Source organism: Amblyomma maculatum, chromosome 4 (assembly GCF_055883805.1).
Source record: "Amblyomma maculatum isolate TAMU_Amacu chromosome 4, ASM5588380v1, whole genome shotgun sequence".
Taxonomy (NCBI): domain Eukaryota; kingdom Metazoa; phylum Arthropoda; class Arachnida; order Ixodida; family Ixodidae; genus Amblyomma; species Amblyomma maculatum.
Window position 1 is genome coordinate 183,091,900 of NC_139347.1, and position 18,173 is coordinate 183,110,072.

The window sequence follows — 18,173 nt, forward strand, 5'->3', positions numbered from 1 at the left end:
TGGGCAACTGTCAAAGCAAAACGAAATCTACGCATCACAGTATCATGAAATCAAAATTGACAAAATGTGTTCAAGTTTATACAGTACTGCTAACCGTTACCGTGATGGCATCGTCCACATAGCGCAACTGAGTTCATATTTCCACTGTAAGGTGTTCACAGAAAGAGCGAGCAACTTCACGTTGCCGCTTGGAACAAAACGGCGCGTCCCCTAGGCAAAAAGGCAGGTGCGCGCAGCCTCGCGGCGACAGCCGAATGCCTCCGCAAAATCAGAGGAGTTGATGGCCAAGTCGCACTGGTCCGGTCCTGCTGGATCGTCACAGAAGTGGCTGCAGTAGCTGATGTAGAACGTTTGCGTTGGCGAGAACCCCTCCAGCCTCTTGATAGCCAGCGAAGAAAGATCCCGTACAGAAGTCTTGAGCGCCTCCAGCGCCACGTCCAGGGCAAAGAGGTCGGTCACCGCCTTCTTCCTTTCAGCGGTCTGCGCAGTGTCCAGAGCGCACTTGCCCTGCTGCTCCCACCAGGAGATGTCCAGCCCGGAGTAATCCATCTTCCGACCACGCTCGTCGAAGGCTCTGACCAGCTGTCGGGCGAGCTGGTATCCCAGGCCACTGTAGGTCATCAAAGCAGAGCCCCTCTTTCGGTAAGAAGGCGGCAGCAGCGCCGACAGACCCAGCCAGACCAGGTTGAGTGAATAAAAGTAGGCTCCTCTGCCCGACATCCTGCGGTAACGGGCGGTCAGAACGCTGTCGTGGAAGGGGTCAGCCAGCGTCGCCATCAGGGCCTCCCTCGACTCGATCCATATGTCGAAGAAGGTGCGGTTGTCGCCGTCGTCCGGAAAGTTGCCATACAATGCGTCCAGGATGTCGGTAGCAATGAATGCCTGCGGCGGCAACAGCCTAACCCGAATGTGGTCGCCTATCTTCAAGGCAACTTCCTTTTTCGTCAGATTGGAAATCATTTCCGAAGCCTGAAGCAGGTTGGTCAGCGCTTTGGACGTGGAGTTAAATACTGCGAAGACCTCGTCCTTAAGGTTGACGGCGTCAAACAGTGCGTGGAAAAGCGGTGACGCCTGGACGATGCCGAATGACTCGTGAACGGCGAGAAAGCACAGCATGAGGTTGGACGTGTTTTCGGCCTTGGCGGCGTCAAGCGAGACGAAGCTGGCGTTCAAAATCCAGACGTAGGCGTAAGAAAACATCCAGCCGATAACATCCAGCAGTCTTGCGGGGGAGATAGTTTCGAACAGCCTTAATAGCTGAGTGAGCGAGTAATGTCTGATAATGAGAATCTTTGTTTCCAATGACATTCTGGATACCGATTTCAGGTGCTTGCTGATGACAGCCAGGAGATCGTTCAAGGAGACCTTCTCAGTAAAGAGATGGTGAACCCGGTGCAATGGTAGCAGAACATCGTACTCATCTACGGGTGCTGAAAGTATAGTTGACCTGATGGCATTTTCATCTTTACGTAACGTTTGGATGCTCGGTTCGTTTAGCTGCGTCCTGCCGCTAGTTAGAAAATGTGACACGCTTTTGACTGTGTCGGCGTACGCCGCGTCGTCCAGCGTCGACAACTGCTGCATTCGCAACACTGGCAGAGGGCCCGGATCACCGAAGATAATAACGAGACCATAATCTTCAGTCAGGTAGGTCCGCTTCACGTCGAACCAAAGCCCCACCCTCCAGTTGATGGTCAAATCCAGGAGAACGTCGAGAACGTCGACAAACTTGATCAAGTCCGCCCTCAGTCGTTTCGCTGGCCACGACATTCCATGCTCCTTCATGAAATTCACGAAGGGCTCGGCCGACTGCGCGCTGGACACGTCAAGGCAAGTCGAAAGAGCAGCCATAGCTTTGTACGCTGCGGGGAGAGAGCCATTGGCAGGAGGCGACGACGTTACAGCGCGGCTGGCGCTCGCGACGACGAACATGGCGTACTGGAGGTCATCGATAACCTCTCGGTGCAGAATTTCCTTGGGGCCACACACGTATTCGTGGAAGTGAGCGCAGGGATCGACCGAGGGGTTCAACGACCGGAGAATTCGGCCAGCGTGGTCGAGGCAGTCGTCAGTGGAGCACACCAAGATCCTGTTGGGCGGCGAGGCGACTGCTTTGAGGACCACATAAATGACGATGATGGAGAGAATAAAGCCGGCGACCAGGGAGACTTTAGCATTTCTGCCTAAGCGATGGTCTAGCACACGCACGCCGACATTCTTCAGACGGCGCCATTTTTGAGAGCGGTCTTCATTGCCCTGCACCAGAATGATGCAAAAGTAAATAATTATTTGCTACGACGTAAAAGGATGTCCCATAGTTCGACCCGAATCCCGTATTGGTAAAAATTATTTTTGAAGAAATAAAGTCGTCGACGCCGCCTGCATTCTCCCGTACCCGAGTACCACAGGCTATCACACACACAGAAACAACAGGGCGGTTACAACTCTAACGCGAGATCCGGCTACAGCTGTTCAGGTATTTCCATATTGCGATATATTGATATGCAAAGAATATTATTTTTTGAACATACTTGTCCTTCCGATAACACTTCCCGTCCAGTCCCAGATAGTATCATGGCACAGGGCTTCTTATACCTGACAAGTGGCGGGAGATATGCGCTCCTGGTGTTGGACCAATGTGAATTTGTAGGCAAGCTGAACTACGCACGTGTTAAGGCGACGACCTATGCTATCCCACGTAAATTTTCTGCGTTCAGGCCATCCAGAGAGGCGCGCTGCTGTGGTTCGTTCCAGTAAAGTCATACGTGAAGTCAGCACAATCTTCTTTCTCCCATGCTAACCACCATAGCAACGTCGATGTGTACGTCGCTGTGTACACCGACATCGAACTCGAAGGGGACCACGAAGAAGGGTGGGATATAAATGAAAATCTATTTTTTAACTAATCTATATTATATTCGACGCAAAGGAAAAAACTCGAATCCCTGACGGATTCACTGACAGCTATAAAACACGAAGTCAAGACCACATCACGGTTTATTGGAGCAGTTGCGATGCACTCCCGCGCGCGTTCGTCAAGTGATCGCCATTCTTTTCGTAGCAAAAGGAAAATCTCGGTGAAGGATCAAATTAACCGGGACGAGCGATTGCCTTCCTTTAACTATCGCCTCGCTATGAGCCTGCAAATCCAACGTCCTAGCCGTTTTAGGGGAGCGACAGTGACCTTGTCAATGCCATTTCGTATTGGAAGGCTCGCTGCCGACCGGTTCACTTACGTGGTGCGGGCTGCTGGATACGCCGCGTGTCCCGTATCTGCGGTCGCCTGGCCGCACGATGGCGGACCGAAGAGCGCCGAGTGGCGACACCAGTGGTGACTTGTGTACAGTGGCCGACGGAATGGGCAGTTGGGAAATGGCTTCCTGCACCTGCAGTGACTTCCGCCGGTCGGCGTCGAAGCTCATCGCCCTTGGGTGCCAGACCGGCGGCGGCTCCCGAATCACCACCTCGCCCCTCGCGGACTGGCGACGGGAAGCTTGACCCGACAGAGCCGTGTCGGCCAGTGATGAGCGAGGGCGTTTAGCCGCGTCCGGTACCGTGGACACGAGGTCCGCAATTCCGGCCTCCGAGGGTTTTCTCGTGGCGGTTGGGTGTATGGTCACTCGACGGTCGACTGAGCCAACGGGCGACATCGCACTCTTGAACGATGAGCGCCCTGGGCCAGCACGAGGCACGAATTGCGAATCCTGGGATGACATTTCGAATCTCTCTGTGTTAACATTCGCTCCGTCACGACCTGCAGCGACCTCACGCTGCGGCGGTTGCTGGAATGCCCGGAAGTCGTCATCGGTGCTGGTCTGGTCTGCCATTCTTGCTCTTGCCGCAGAGTATGGCTGCCGGAGGTCTGCGGGATCGCGGTATCTGCGCTCCGCCGCCGCCTGCGACGACTCACGACCAAAGAGCGATCTCCTGGTCGGAGGACGAAGTGTAGTTCCGGCGCTTCTATGGACTGCCACTGGGTTGTAACCATCTTGCCGGCGCGACGGCGAAGACTCTTGCTTTACGTGGCTGCGTGACTGGGGTCGCAGTGAAAGCGGGAAGCTGTCTTGTGTGCTGACCTGCTGGCCGGGCACGGAGGCGGCTTCGGACAGGTCGTCGCCGTATGTCCGTGAGGACGGGGTCATGGCTCCGCTGCCGGTGGAGCTACGCATTGACACAGGCCCTGGGACGATACGGTTAAAGTTTGTAAGTGAAGCGATTAAGCTACCCATAGCTTAGGTTTCCGACAGATTTGCCGAGGAGTGGGGATTGGGAGGGGCCGTGCTCTGAAGAATGGCGCGAAACCCAAGTCTCGTCAGAGTAGTTCTGGTGTTACGTTCGCATTTTACAGGGCCATACGTTATTGTTAAACACATGGACTTGTTGGTAGAGGCGGAGTCTTTCAATTCTAAAAAGTCGCTTTAGAGAGACCTCTAAACTCGCGACGTGCAGCAAGCCAACGGAGGACGGAGTGCTCAGAGAGTGATCTACTGACAGGTATTGCCAACATGATCGCGGAACAGCCGTCGCCGTGAAAGAAGGCTTACCGGGACTCTCGGGTCCACGCCAGGCCTTTCTCTTCCTGCGGCGGTTGGTCTTCGCCGAGACATTCTCCTGGCTGTTCTGCTTCGGGGTGTCCTCCATGCCTGTCTCGACAGTGGGCCACTTGCACTGGGCTCGTTTTACCGAGGGATACGCCGTGGGATCAGAGCGAACGAGACCTAACCGCGCGTACCGCGCGCATTCGCGTCTTCTTCTGCTTTGCCTCGTTCTCACGCGCCATTCAAGCCCGCGTGCTAATGCGGGACAATATGTAAATGCGAAAACATCGAGGCTGATATATTCACCACTAGTTGCAGGACTTCCCAGCACTGCACCCAATGAATCCGGCACCTGGCGGTGGCGACGATTACGAAATCCCCCTGTGCGAGTATATACATGCGCTAGTATGTATGTACGTATATGTGTGTGTGTGTGTGTGTGTGTGTGTGTGTGTGTGTGTGTGTGTGTGTGTGTGTGTGTGTGTGTGTGTGTGTGTGTGTGTGTGTGTGTGTGTGTGTGTGTGTGTGTGTGTGTGTGTGTGTGTGTGTGTGTGTGTGTGTGTGTGTGTGTGTGTGTGTGTGTGTGTGTGTGTGTGCATGTATATGTATATGTATATATATATATGGGTCATGGCACCTCGATGGCCGCTTTTACCTGAACACATCCACGTATGTATGTATGACCCCCGTTATTATGGACAGTATTTTTGGGGACGAAACTTTTTCAGTGTATTTATGACTCTTTAATATGGAACATCGCTGTCTGGACAATGGACAGGGGGAAAATGCCCACGGCTCACTTGGGCCCATGTGTTTTTGTCTCGTTAATATGGACATCGTTTGAAAAAAAAAAAGAGCAGGGGTGTTCGAACGCAAGTTAAACAAGAGAGCGCATGCTGCGAACCCACGAGACAGCCAATACGGTCGGTTGCCTAGCTAAGAAGGACCCCGAAAAGAGGGAACTGGGAGATTTCCGAGTGCAGCGGCAGCGCCGCAACGAGAGGCCGCAGTCGGGAAAACAGCAACATGTGGTCGCAATAAATTCTGTTGAACGTGAACGCCGGTAAAAGCGTAAGAAAGAAATAACAAGAAGAAAGACAAGCGCCTAAAGCGGCGGCGGGAACTGAAGTTTTTCTTTTCCAAAGCACAATGCGTGTTCCATTAAGCCGTTAACGCTTTTCGGTCCGATTTAAGACACACTCACGAAGTGGAGTGACAAAAAAAAAAAAAATGCGACGAGCACCAACCGGGACCAGGCATCCCGTCCTGGACGCCCTTCCTTCTCATGCTCCTGGTTTTCGTCACTTGCGCTGCCGAACTGCCACATTTTGCACCCCAGGCGGTCCGCATGTCGGCTTCGCTTTGAGTCAACGATGCGGCCTTTACAAGGTCTGAGCTCTCCGTAGTCGGCTAGCCGTCGTTCTAAACTGTACTTCAGATTGCAGTGTTTGTTTCATAGAAACACATACAAACGGCGCAGGAAAGGGTTGTTCGATAGCCCTCTGCATAGTAGCCTGCCAACTTGACCCCCTCGCTTCCTTACAGAAAGAGTACAAGGCAAAAAGAGAGAATCAGAAGAACGGAAAGGCAGGGAGGTTAACTAGGCAAAAAGAGTGCAAATAATTAGGAGCCTGTAACCCTCAACTTTACTTTTGGCATGGCGGGAGTTAATTAAACGCAAAATAACGGAGCTGAACGTAGGCGTGAAGCGGGAAATCTGTGAATACAAGCGGCAAAAGCCATCTCAGTCAATCCAAGGCGTGATGGACTGGACCCAAGTTAAACTGCAGGCCTCAACCTCGCCAGGTCGACGGTAGCATCGATACTACAGGACTCCGATAAATGGCTCAATGTCGGCATCGCAGCGTCAGCCACAGTCCGACAGCGCCCAGCACAGTTCGAAGAAATGGAGTCGGCCTTGTTAATGTGGTTCGGGAATGTGCGCGCGAATGTGCTGTCGTGAGCGACGAAATGCTTCAATAGAAGGCTCGCTGCCTCGGCAACATTATGGGTATGTACCGTTCCTTCTCCGTCTTGATAGGTTTTAGCTGTGATTAATTACGGAATATTTTGTGCAGTAAAACAGGGTGATGTTTACTGAAAAAAATTATTCTATGCTCTGTCTAGGCATTACTGACTTCAGCTACTCAAGAAGATGGTTGACAAGGTTTAAGAGCAGACATTACATTTCGGGTCGACGGATTCATGAAGAAGGGGGTAGCATCGACAGCTCGGCTGTTTTTAATTACAATTCTAATTACAAAAGCAGTCATTAATGACAATTTTTTCTCAATAAAATATTTTTCGTTTTTATTCATGACTCGTTATTATGGACAGTTTTTGTCGGAAACCAAAGTGTCTATATTAACGAGGCCCGACTTACATAAATCGGTGTGTTGAGTTAAGAGCGGCAATCGAGGTCCCATGACCATTTTCTTGAATTGAGATTTTTATATGTGGTACGTCGTAGTTTCCACTGGGAAACAATCGTTTATCACTAAAGGTGAAAAATGCCATTTTGCCGTTTCAAAAAGTTGCAAATTTGGAGACCTGCTGCATCGGCACTAAAATTTTGTCCTTTATTATGCTTTACTAATTGAATTTAGGCAACTTTTACTTTTAAGAGAAATATTGAAATCTTGTTTTGTTGCTGCAGTTTTTTCGTAAAAAATAGTAAACATTGCTCTATGAGCGACGCGGTGCAAAAAAAAAAAAAAAATCGTTTTCAACCTTAAATACTGACATGACGCTTTGCGTTGTATGCACTAAAACATTTTCACTTCATTATGAAGGTTGTGATCTTAATTTTAGGCAATATTTGGAGCTGTACACTGCTAGCGGTGTTCTACACAACGCATCAAGATCTCCCGAAATCGAAAACAGCAAAAAAGGGTCAACTTTGAATCAGAGTTAAAAAAGAAAAACAGTATCTTCGATATGGATTAAAATTCCTTTCAAGGATCCTCAATACTTTAGAAATATTACGGAATAAAACGTGCTGCATTATATTGTTTAAAATTATAAAAATATATATGTATACAAACCAGAGCGCGCTTCCCCCGACAATTGTCAACATTCAGCCCTGTATTTTGGCATTGCTTAATGTTGCCACCGAAACTTCTTCCCTATATCGTCCAGACCACGTTCTTCATTCCTCGAAAAAGTTGAAGCTCTAGATTTGTCCGTTCTTTCTCCATGTTATATTGAAATAGGCCAAATTCAAAATTATCAAAAATTGGAAAACGTTGATTCAGATTTGAAAAACTAGTGCCTCTCCGAATTTTATCAAAACCTCCTGAAAAAAATCACAAGTAGTTTATAATTATCAGGAACCAAAAGTATTGCATTCATAAATTAAAATTTAAAAATAAATATAAAACTTAACGCATGCTAGCTTTTATTCTATGGAAGTGCTTGTGGCTTCGAGTAGGCGTCAGAACTGCATTTCATTATTCGTTGAATTTAGCTACATTTTATCTTATGCAATCTCCAAAGCCGCCTCAATGCTTTTCTGCTTGTTGGCAAGGTTAATGATAGATTAAATGGAATAAATTAGCTATTTCTTGCAATTTTATGGGATAATGCAACTAACGGTGGAACTTTTTCTCTATTCTGTACCTTGTTTTTATTGCGAGGTGCTGCGGTAATCGATAGAGCTCTTAATTATAGTAGTTCAGGGCTAAATATTGACAGTTTTCAGATAAATTAGGCGCTCAGTTTTACATTTATGTTCACAATTTTAAGAATTATAGTGCAAAACTTTTTTAGTCCGCAATATTTCTGAGGTACTGAGGATCCTTGAGAGGAATTTTAATAAAAATCGAAACTGGTGTTTTTTAACTCTGAATCAAAGTTACCCCCTCCCCCTCCTTTTTTTTTAATAGGTTGGCAGGAAAGAAAAGGCACAGTGTCTACTACACTTGTTTTTGCGGACACCGCAACCGCGCCTTAAGGGAAGGGAGGAAGATGGGAGTGAAAGTGGAATTGGAGAAAGAGGAGCCGTAGTGGAGGGCTACGGAGTAATTTCCACCACCTGGGGATCTTTAACCTGCACTGACATCGCACAGCACACGGACGCCTCTTCGTTTCGCCTCGATCGAAACGCAGCCGCCGGCGGTCGGGAACGAACCCGGGAACTCCGGCACAGCAGGCAATCTTTATTTGTTTTGTAATTACTTAATTAGCTAATTATGTTATTTTTCTAATTTACTAAATACTGACTTTAGACCATAAATATGAATCGCAAAGTTGGAGAGCGCCTTCAGAAACACACATTTCCTTAAATGCGATAAACAAAGCGTCACGTGCATATTTCTTTTTCAGGATTAAAATAAAACCCTCGAAATACAAATAAAATCACGTGACTAGCGCTTTGAGTGCAACGATTGTGGTGCTCTGGCATCTTAACTACTGCACTACTACAGCGGGCAGCTCCCCCCCCCCCCCCCCCCTTTTTTTTTTGGCTGCTTTCGAATTTCGGGCGATTTTGATGCGTTGTGGAGAAGACAGCTAGCAGTTTAGAGCTCCAGAATCTGCCTGAAATTAAGATCCCAGTCTGCACAATGAGGAGAAATAGTTTTATTGCAAAAAAAAAAAGTAAAGCCTTATGCCAGTATATAATGTTGGACTTTTTTGCAGCGCATTGCTCATGGAGAAATGTCTGCGATTTTTTTTTTTTTTTACTAAGTTGATTGCAAAAAGAAAACTGGTTCTTAATAAATTTTGTGAAAGTTGCGTAGATTCAGTGAGTAAAGAGACACCATAAGTAAAGTACAATAAATTAAAAAAAGTTTAGTGCGGATGCAGCAGGTCTTCAAAGTTGCAACTTTTTGAAATGACAAAAAGGGCATTTTTCACCTTTAGTGATATACGATTTTTTTCCAGGCGAAAACTACACCATATCTTGGAAAACTAGGTTTCATTCCCTTGTGTCGAGACATTTGCCCACTACATAAAAAAATTTCATTGTAAAAAGAAAAAGGTCACTGGACCTCGATTACCTTTCTTACCTGCTCACAATACATCCGGTGTCCAGCTAACTTAAACCGAGGGTTAAAAAATAAAAAAGTGAGTGAGGCCAGTGAAACCAGTTCCATACAACTTCCAGCCGCCTCGTGCACATCAGGGAATTTTTATTTGTTTTGTAATTACTTAATTAGCTAATTATGTTATTTTTCTAATTTACTAAATATTGACCATAAATATGAATTGGAAAGTTGGAGAGCGCCTTCAGAAACACGCATTCCCTTAATTGCGATAAAGAAAGCGACACGTCTTTTTTTTTTTCTTCATGCTCTAAATAAAACCCGCGAATCACATGCTGACATGGTGGCGATGGGTTGAGCGAGCTCGCCACGCTCGCTGCTAGTTTATTAATTAATTATTTTATTTTGATTACACTGTTAGCCTCTTTTAGAGGCATACAGGAATGGGCAAAACTGAACACAGAGCTATACAGAACACTAAAAACAGGCACAGGAGTTTCCTGCTAAATACAAGTCACTTGAGCCACAAAATAGGTCAGCAGTTATAGTGTCCGTGTGGCAGCGTATTTAAGGAAATAGTATTGTAAAAAAGAAAAGGATGTAATGTCACGATTACACAAGGAAAATATTCTATAGTAAAAAAATCACCCAGGAAAATTGTAATATATATGTCACGATAAGAATCAAACTGCATGATCAGTTTTCAGTTTCGATAGCAATACAGGAAGTCACGGGCTGCTATGTCATTTGGTAATGCGTTGTTCCACTACCGAACTGATTGTGGAAAGGAGGAAGGAGTACGTGCGCTCATTGGCTGACGCTGGCGAAGAAACCACTGCAGACGTATCGGCCTGACGCCGATACGTCTGACGGGGACGAAGAGACATGGCCGCAGCTGATTTTGTTCACTCAAATAACGACTGATAGCATGATCACGAAAGCATCTCGCTTAAGCTACTTTTTCGGGGCCGTTCCATCCTTCTAGTCGCGGTTTACCGTGCTCCACATTCTCCTCTTAAGTTCTTACGCGATTTGTCGGAACACATGTCATCCTTCAAACAAAATAACATATTTCTTGTTGGTGATTTTAACTTACCCGGTATAAATTGGGATCTAGCTTCTGCTGTCTCACGTCACTGCGCACATTCTGGCCATTTGTTTGATATCATACTGTGCAACAATTTAAAACAAATAGTAGGACAAGCTACACGTATTCATGGTTCATCGAATTCCGTTCTTGACTTGATTTTTGTGAGCCGTTCTCTTGAAACATTTACTGTTTCGATCCATCAAGGATTGTCTGATCATAAGATGGTGTATTTTACTTGCGATTTTGTTGCTGATAAACTTGCCGGACAGTCGAAAACCGTACTTGTAAAATATTTCTCGCGTGCCAGGGATGAGAACGTGCTAGATTATTTAGATCTGTGTCTTAGCAGCTTTGAAGGAAGTGACCCGTCTGTTCTGTGGCCTAAATTTAAACACATGGACACATATTGTATCAAACAATTTATTCCATCAAGAATAAAGAGAACTGGCAAATCTAATCCCTGGATTACGCGGGATATCTTGCATCAAAAAAGAAGACTCAAACGCTTAAGAAGAGCACGTGTTCCCCGCAGCACCATCGAAATGAAGCAGGTTTCTTTGACTAAAGCAGTAGCAGCGGCCAAGCGCCATTACTTTCAAACTATTTTGCCAAAGTTTATACATAATGCCCCTCAGAAATTCTGGAATTTTCTCAGCAAACAGAAGAAATCCCTACCTTCGATGAGGCACGAGGGGGCGCTGCTCAGCAACAAGACAGATATTGCTGAAAAGTTTAATTTACATTTTCACAGTGTGTTCTCCACACCTGCAGATAATTTTGTAACTCCTGTTTCCTGTTCACAGCCCGTACATGATCTTGTGTCTCAACCTTGTGTGTTTGCAATGTTGTTGAAGCTTAAAACAAAAGCAAGTCCTGGCCCTGATAATTTACCTAATTCTTTTTTACATCGTTATGCTGAAATGATTTCTCACTTTCTTACGATCATTTTTCGAGCTTCTCTCTTGTCTTCAAGTCTGCCTTCTGACTGTAGGGTTGCCCGTGTAGCACCCATACATAAGAAAGGTGATGCCGCATTGTTTAATAATTATCGCCCCATATCATTGACCTCTTCATGCTGCAAACTTCTTGAACATATTATAGCTAATTACATAAAAACCTTTCTTGACGACAACACCATATTATCGCCATTCCAGCGTGGATTTCGGAAAGGCTTTTCCACAGTCACCCAGCTTACATCTGTCATTCACGATTTTGCTCAGGTTCTTGACCATTCCGGCCAAGTAGACGTGATATTCCTAGATTTTAAGAAAGCCTTTGATTTAGTTCCGCACAGTAAACTTATCCATAAACTAGAAACAATTGGTCTCCCTTCATTTATTATTAACTGGGTTTCAGCTTATTTATCCGACCGATTTCAATATGTCAGTATCGATGGTCACTGTGCCAACTCCCAGTAACCTCCGGTGTCCCGCAGGGCAGTGTCCTTGGTCCTCTACTCTTCCTTATCTATATTAATAATATTACCGACGTCATTACTCACCCTGTTCAAATTAGATTGTTTGCCGATGATTGTGCTTTGTATAATGGAATTAATGTTCCAGGCGACCAGATTTTACTTAATTCTAACTTATATAGTATTAGCGAATGGTGTAATAAATGGGAGTGGAATTAAATGCTGACAAGACAGTATTTATGCGGATTACGAACAAAAAGAACCGCCATTATTTTTCATACAGTCTTCCCACCCGGAACCTTTCGGAAGTCGAAGATTACAGATACCTCGGTGTAACACTAACGAATAAACTTAGCTGGAACAAACATATTGACACTGCATGCTCATCTTCTTTCCGTAACCTTTGTTTTCTTAGACACAAGTTAAAACAAGCTCCTTCCGACGTCAAACAGCTAGCATATAACACCATGATTAGACCTAAACTTGAGTACGCGTGCACTGTTTGGGATCCACACACTAAAACTAACATTAATGTTCTCGAAAGAATTCAACGCAAGGCTGTTCGGTTTATATTTTCTAAATATCGCAGCACTGACTCACCATCTACCCTAATGCTTAAACATAACATACAGTCCCTTGATCTCGGCGCAGAATGCACAGGCTAAAATTCCTCTTTCTACTAAAAAATAATAAATTATCAATGGCTCCTGATTTGTATCTTAAACCGGCATCGTCTAGGGCAACAAGAAATACGCACACCGAATCACTAACACCTTACTTTGCCAGAACTAACATTTTCAAATTTTCTTTTTTCCCGCGCACCATAACCGAATGGAATAACCTGCCATTATCATCCCTTCAGGACTTTGATTCCTTAGAAAAGGCCGTGCATTGATTTGCTGTCTTGCTTGTACTCGTGTATATTTTATGTTCATGTTTTTGCACTTTATGCTTTTCTGTTTTCTTTTGGAATTATTGCCCCTCCTGCCAGGACCCTTCACTGGGTCTGCAGTATGAATAAATAAATAAATAAATAAACAATCCCGGCGCGCAAACGCGCAAGCCACATGGCTTTATTTGTATTTTGCGGGCATTTTTTTTAGCGCGAAAAAAAAAAAAAAGAAAAGATACATGTGACGCTTTCTTTATCGCAATTAATGATGGAATGGCGGCTTCAGAAGGCACGCTCCAACTTTCCGATTCACATTTATCGTCTGAAGTGAAGTAAATTAAAAAAATATAACACAATTAGCTATCTAAATATTTGCAAAACAACAACAAAAAAAAAATGCCTGCGGTGCGCAAGGCTTTTTGCATTGTATGCCACTGATTTCCCTTGCCTACCTCAAACATTTCATTTTTTTAACCCTTGGTTCAAGACAGCTTGAACATCCGGTTAATAAGCAGATAATTGCACGGGGAATGAGGGGCTCGGGCTTACCTCTGGAAGAGCTTGCAGCTGACATGAGCGTGCACTGACTGGTGATTTTCCTCCCAGTTAGGAGGCCGCGCTCCTGGCACGCAGGCCTGAGGAACGGGAACTGGAACCTCCGCGACTAAGGACTGGTGAATATATTCATTGGTTATTCGCGGCCTCAGCCGCCAGGCGGACGGCTCTTCGCTCCGTCGTGGCGATTGCAAGGCGAATGGCGGTTGGAGGGGATGGCACAGGGCACCAGGTACGCGTGTCGCGTGAATTTTGCGTCGCGTTTGAATTTTTATTCTGATGCGCGATGCCAACATGGCGAAATGTATGCAGATCGGAGATGAAAAGGTGCATTGTTTTCTCCATCAGTGCGCGCAAATGGGAGAAAAGCAAGCTTTATAGAACGCACATCAGAATATTAACTCTGAACGCGTTTAGCTTTCACTAAAAGCTTGATAGCGCAAGTGAACATGGACAACGAACACGGACAATTCGGAACTCTGACTGGGAGCACTGGAGTTCGACTGCAGCCGCGGCAAATATAATGAAAAAAAAAAAAAAAAAGAAAAGAGAAAGACGTACTAGCAAATTATTTCTGAGCGCGCTACGACACGCTAACAAATAAACAAACGTAAAACAGACAGGACGACGAACAGAGCGCTCTCTGTTCATCGGGCTGCATGCGCCAGCAACATGCCGTTTATCGCTACGTTACTGGAAGCTGTAGCTCAAAAATAATAGGTGCACTTGTGGATGTTCTGGCGCATCTCATATCCTGAACTAAATATTTTTCATCACTGCTTTTGCAGGACAAATCCACAAGACCAAACACTCCATTACAAGGCAAAGAAATCATTTGCACGAAATGTCCGCAAGGGCATAAATGACGTTTATTATATTAATACAATATACAAATGCAGACGTCAGAGCGTCAGAGCGATCGAACAACGAATTAATGGCTCTGCTTCGAATTCACTCTGTTTATAACTTCAAATGTTTCTGGCGCTCATTTTGAACAGCCTTGTCCTTTATTCAAAGAGTAAAAAAAAAAAAAAAAATCCTTAGTTAGTACCACAAACTGGAAAAATTTTGCAGTAACCTCTTTAAGATGAAGATCGCGCATCCCACTTGGTAGAGCTTGTTAGACTGCTGAAAAACTGCGCGAAATCATGCACACTGAAAGCATAAAACATTTTCTTTCTTTAACAAAAAATGTGAATGCGTCTCCTACTAACGCCGGCCAGCATACTTCTATGCTACAGCCAGGAACAAAAGTTTGCGGGACGGAGATTTGTGGGAAAGATTTATTTCTTCATTGCCTTGCTAGTTTGTCTTCTGATATTTTTTTTCCTCTGAATGGGGCGCGCATGCCCCATCGTGATTCCACACATTTCGTTCTTAATAATTGCCCGACCACCCACCCACCCACCCACCCACCCAGCAGCACGCACGCACGCACGCACGCACGCACGCACGCGCACACACACACACACACACACACACACACACACACACACACACACACACACACACACACACACACACACACACACACACACACACACACACACACACACACACACACACACACACACACACACACACACACACACACACACACACACACACACAAAATTCCACGAGCCAGCATCCCTCAAACTTTTGTCCCTGGCTGTAAAATAAGCCTCCCCTATCAAATTGTTGCGTGCACAGCGATCTTAATTGCATTCAGCTGCTGCGCGGGTGACTTTGAGGCCAGAATCACAATCTGGCAAGAAATTGTGCTGCTAAACACACACACACACACACACACACACACACACACACACACACACACACACACACACACACACACACACACACACACACACACACACACACACACACACACACACACACACACACACACACACACACACACACACACACACACACACACACACACACACACACACACACACACACACACACACACACACACACACACACACACACACACACACACACACACACACACACACACACACACAAAATTCCACGAGCCAGCATCCCTCAAACTTTTGTCCCTGGCTGTAAAATAAGCCTCCCCTATCAAATTGTTGCGTGCACAGCGATCAATTGCATTCAGCTGCTGCGCGGGTGACTTTGAGACCAGAATCACAATTCTGGCAAGAAAGTGTGCTGCTAAACACACACACACACACACACACACACACACACACACACACACACACACACACACACACACACACACACACACACACACACACACACACACACACACACACACACACACACACACACACACACACGAGCCAGCATTCCTCAAACTTTTGTCCCTGGCTGTAAAATAAGCCTCCCCTATCAAATTGTTGCGTGCACAGCGATCTTAATTGCATTCAGCTGCTGCGCGGGTGACTTTGAGGCCAGAATCACAATTCTGGCAAGAAAGTGTGCTGCTAAACACACACACACACACACACACACACACACACACACACACACACACACACACACACACACACACACACACACACACACACACACACACACACACACACACACACACACACACACACACACACACACACACACACACACACACACACACACACACACACACACACACACACACACACACACACACACACACACACACACAGAATTCCACGAGCCAGCATCCCTCAAACTTTTGTCCCTGGCAAATTGTTGCGTGCACAGCGATCTTAATTGCATTCAGCTGCTGCGCGGGTGACTTTGAGGCCAGAATCACAATTCTGGCAAGAAAGTGTGCTGCTAAACACACACACACACACACACACACACACACACACACACACACACACACACACACACACACACACACACACACACACACACACACACACACACACACACACACACACACACACACACACACACACACACACACACACACACACACACACACACACACACACACACACACACACACACACACACACACACACAGAATTCCACGAGCCAGCATCCCTCAAACTTTTGTCCCTGGCTGTAAAATAAGCCTCCCCTATCAAATTGTTGCGTGCACAGCGATCTTAATTGCATTCAGCTGCTGCGCGGGTGACTTTGAGGCCAGAATCACAATTCTGGCAAGAAAGTGTGCTGCTAAACACACACACACACACACACACACACACACACACACACACACACACACACACACACACACACACACACACACACACACACACACACACACACACACACACACACACACACACACACACACACACACACACACACACACACACACACACACACACACACACACAAAATTCCACGAGCCAGCATCCCTCAAACCTGTAAAATAAGCCTCCCCTATCAAATTGTTGCGTGCACAGCGATCTTAATTGCATTCAGCTGCTGCGCGGGTGACTTTGAGGCCAGAATCACAATTCTGGCAAGAAATTGTGCTGCTAAACACACACACACACACACACACACACACACACACACACACACACACACACACACACACACACACACACACACACACACACACACACACACACACACACACACACACACACACACACACACACACACACACACACACACACACACACACACAGAATTCCACGAGCCAGCATCCCTCAAACTTTTGTCCCTGGCTGTAAAATAAGCCTCCCCTATCAAATTGTTGCGTGCACAGCGATCTTAATTGCATTCAGCTGCTGCGCGGGTGACTTTGAGGCCAGAATCACAATTCTGGCAAGAAAGTGTGCTGCTAAACACACACACACACACACACACACACACACACACACACACACACACACACACACACACACACACACACACACACACACACACACACACACACACACACACACACACACACACACACACACACACACACACACACACACAAAATTCCACGAGCCAGCATCCCTCAAACTTTTGTCCCTGGCTGTAAAATAAGCCTCCGCTATCAAATTGTTGCATGCACAGCGATCTTAATTGCATTCAGCTGCTGCGCGGGTGACTTTGAGGCCAGAATCACAATTCTGGAAAGAAATTGTGCTGCTAAACTTCTGTGTCACACATCCTGCCATGTAAAAGATAAGCTGGCTATCCCTTGTTTCACCCACATTATTGTGACCTGAACTGAGGCACAGCTGAATAAGAGAGCCAGCATCACAATGCTCCCAGCATCTGAAATATAAACATGTCCAACGTATTAAAATATTATTTTCAGCTGTTGATCAGCAAAGGCATAGCGTAACAATTAAGTTGGGCTTCAATATTCTTCTGTTTCTGTGGATGGGCAAGGTTATAGAAACTAGGGCAGATGATAGTTATGAGAAACTGTGTAGGTCTGGGGTGAAGATTTGTCCCGAGTATTCTCTACCGAAAACGTTATCCCGACTTAGTATGCCATGCGTTTGCAAACGAGACACAATTAGTCGTCAGCTTCTTGTCAGCACGTTTGATATTTCGCAACCCCAGTTCGCGTTAAGCTGCATATTTAGGTGGTCTGAAAAGGGGGTTTCGGCTTTGTGCGCTCTGTACCCGCTACTGCGCCCGGGTGCAAAACATGTTCGCGCTTTTGCGTCATGAGTGCGCACAGCGTTATCTACTGCATAACACAGGATCAGCCCAAAATCACCCACTTCGCACCTCAAAAGGATCACTGTGGTACATGTGCGACTCCCAGCTTCGAATTGTTCGCGGTTCA

The 18,173-nt window shown here is 46.1% G+C and overlaps 1 protein-coding gene across 1 annotated transcript; it reads right to left on the reverse strand.

Annotated features, from left to right (window-relative positions):
* Positions 1–210: 210 nt before the first annotated feature.
* Positions 211–4,641, reverse strand: LOC146193789 (neprilysin-1-like). The gene is made up of 3 exons (XM_084600605.1): positions 4,545–4,641; positions 3,237–4,180; positions 211–2,256 (listed from the first exon to the last, which is right to left on the reverse strand). The coding sequence occupies exons 1-3, from the start codon at positions 4,639–4,641 to the stop codon at positions 211–213; spliced, it is 3,087 nt and encodes a 1,028-aa protein (XP_084456731.1).
* Between the last annotated feature and the right edge of the window lie 13,532 nt (positions 4,642–18,173).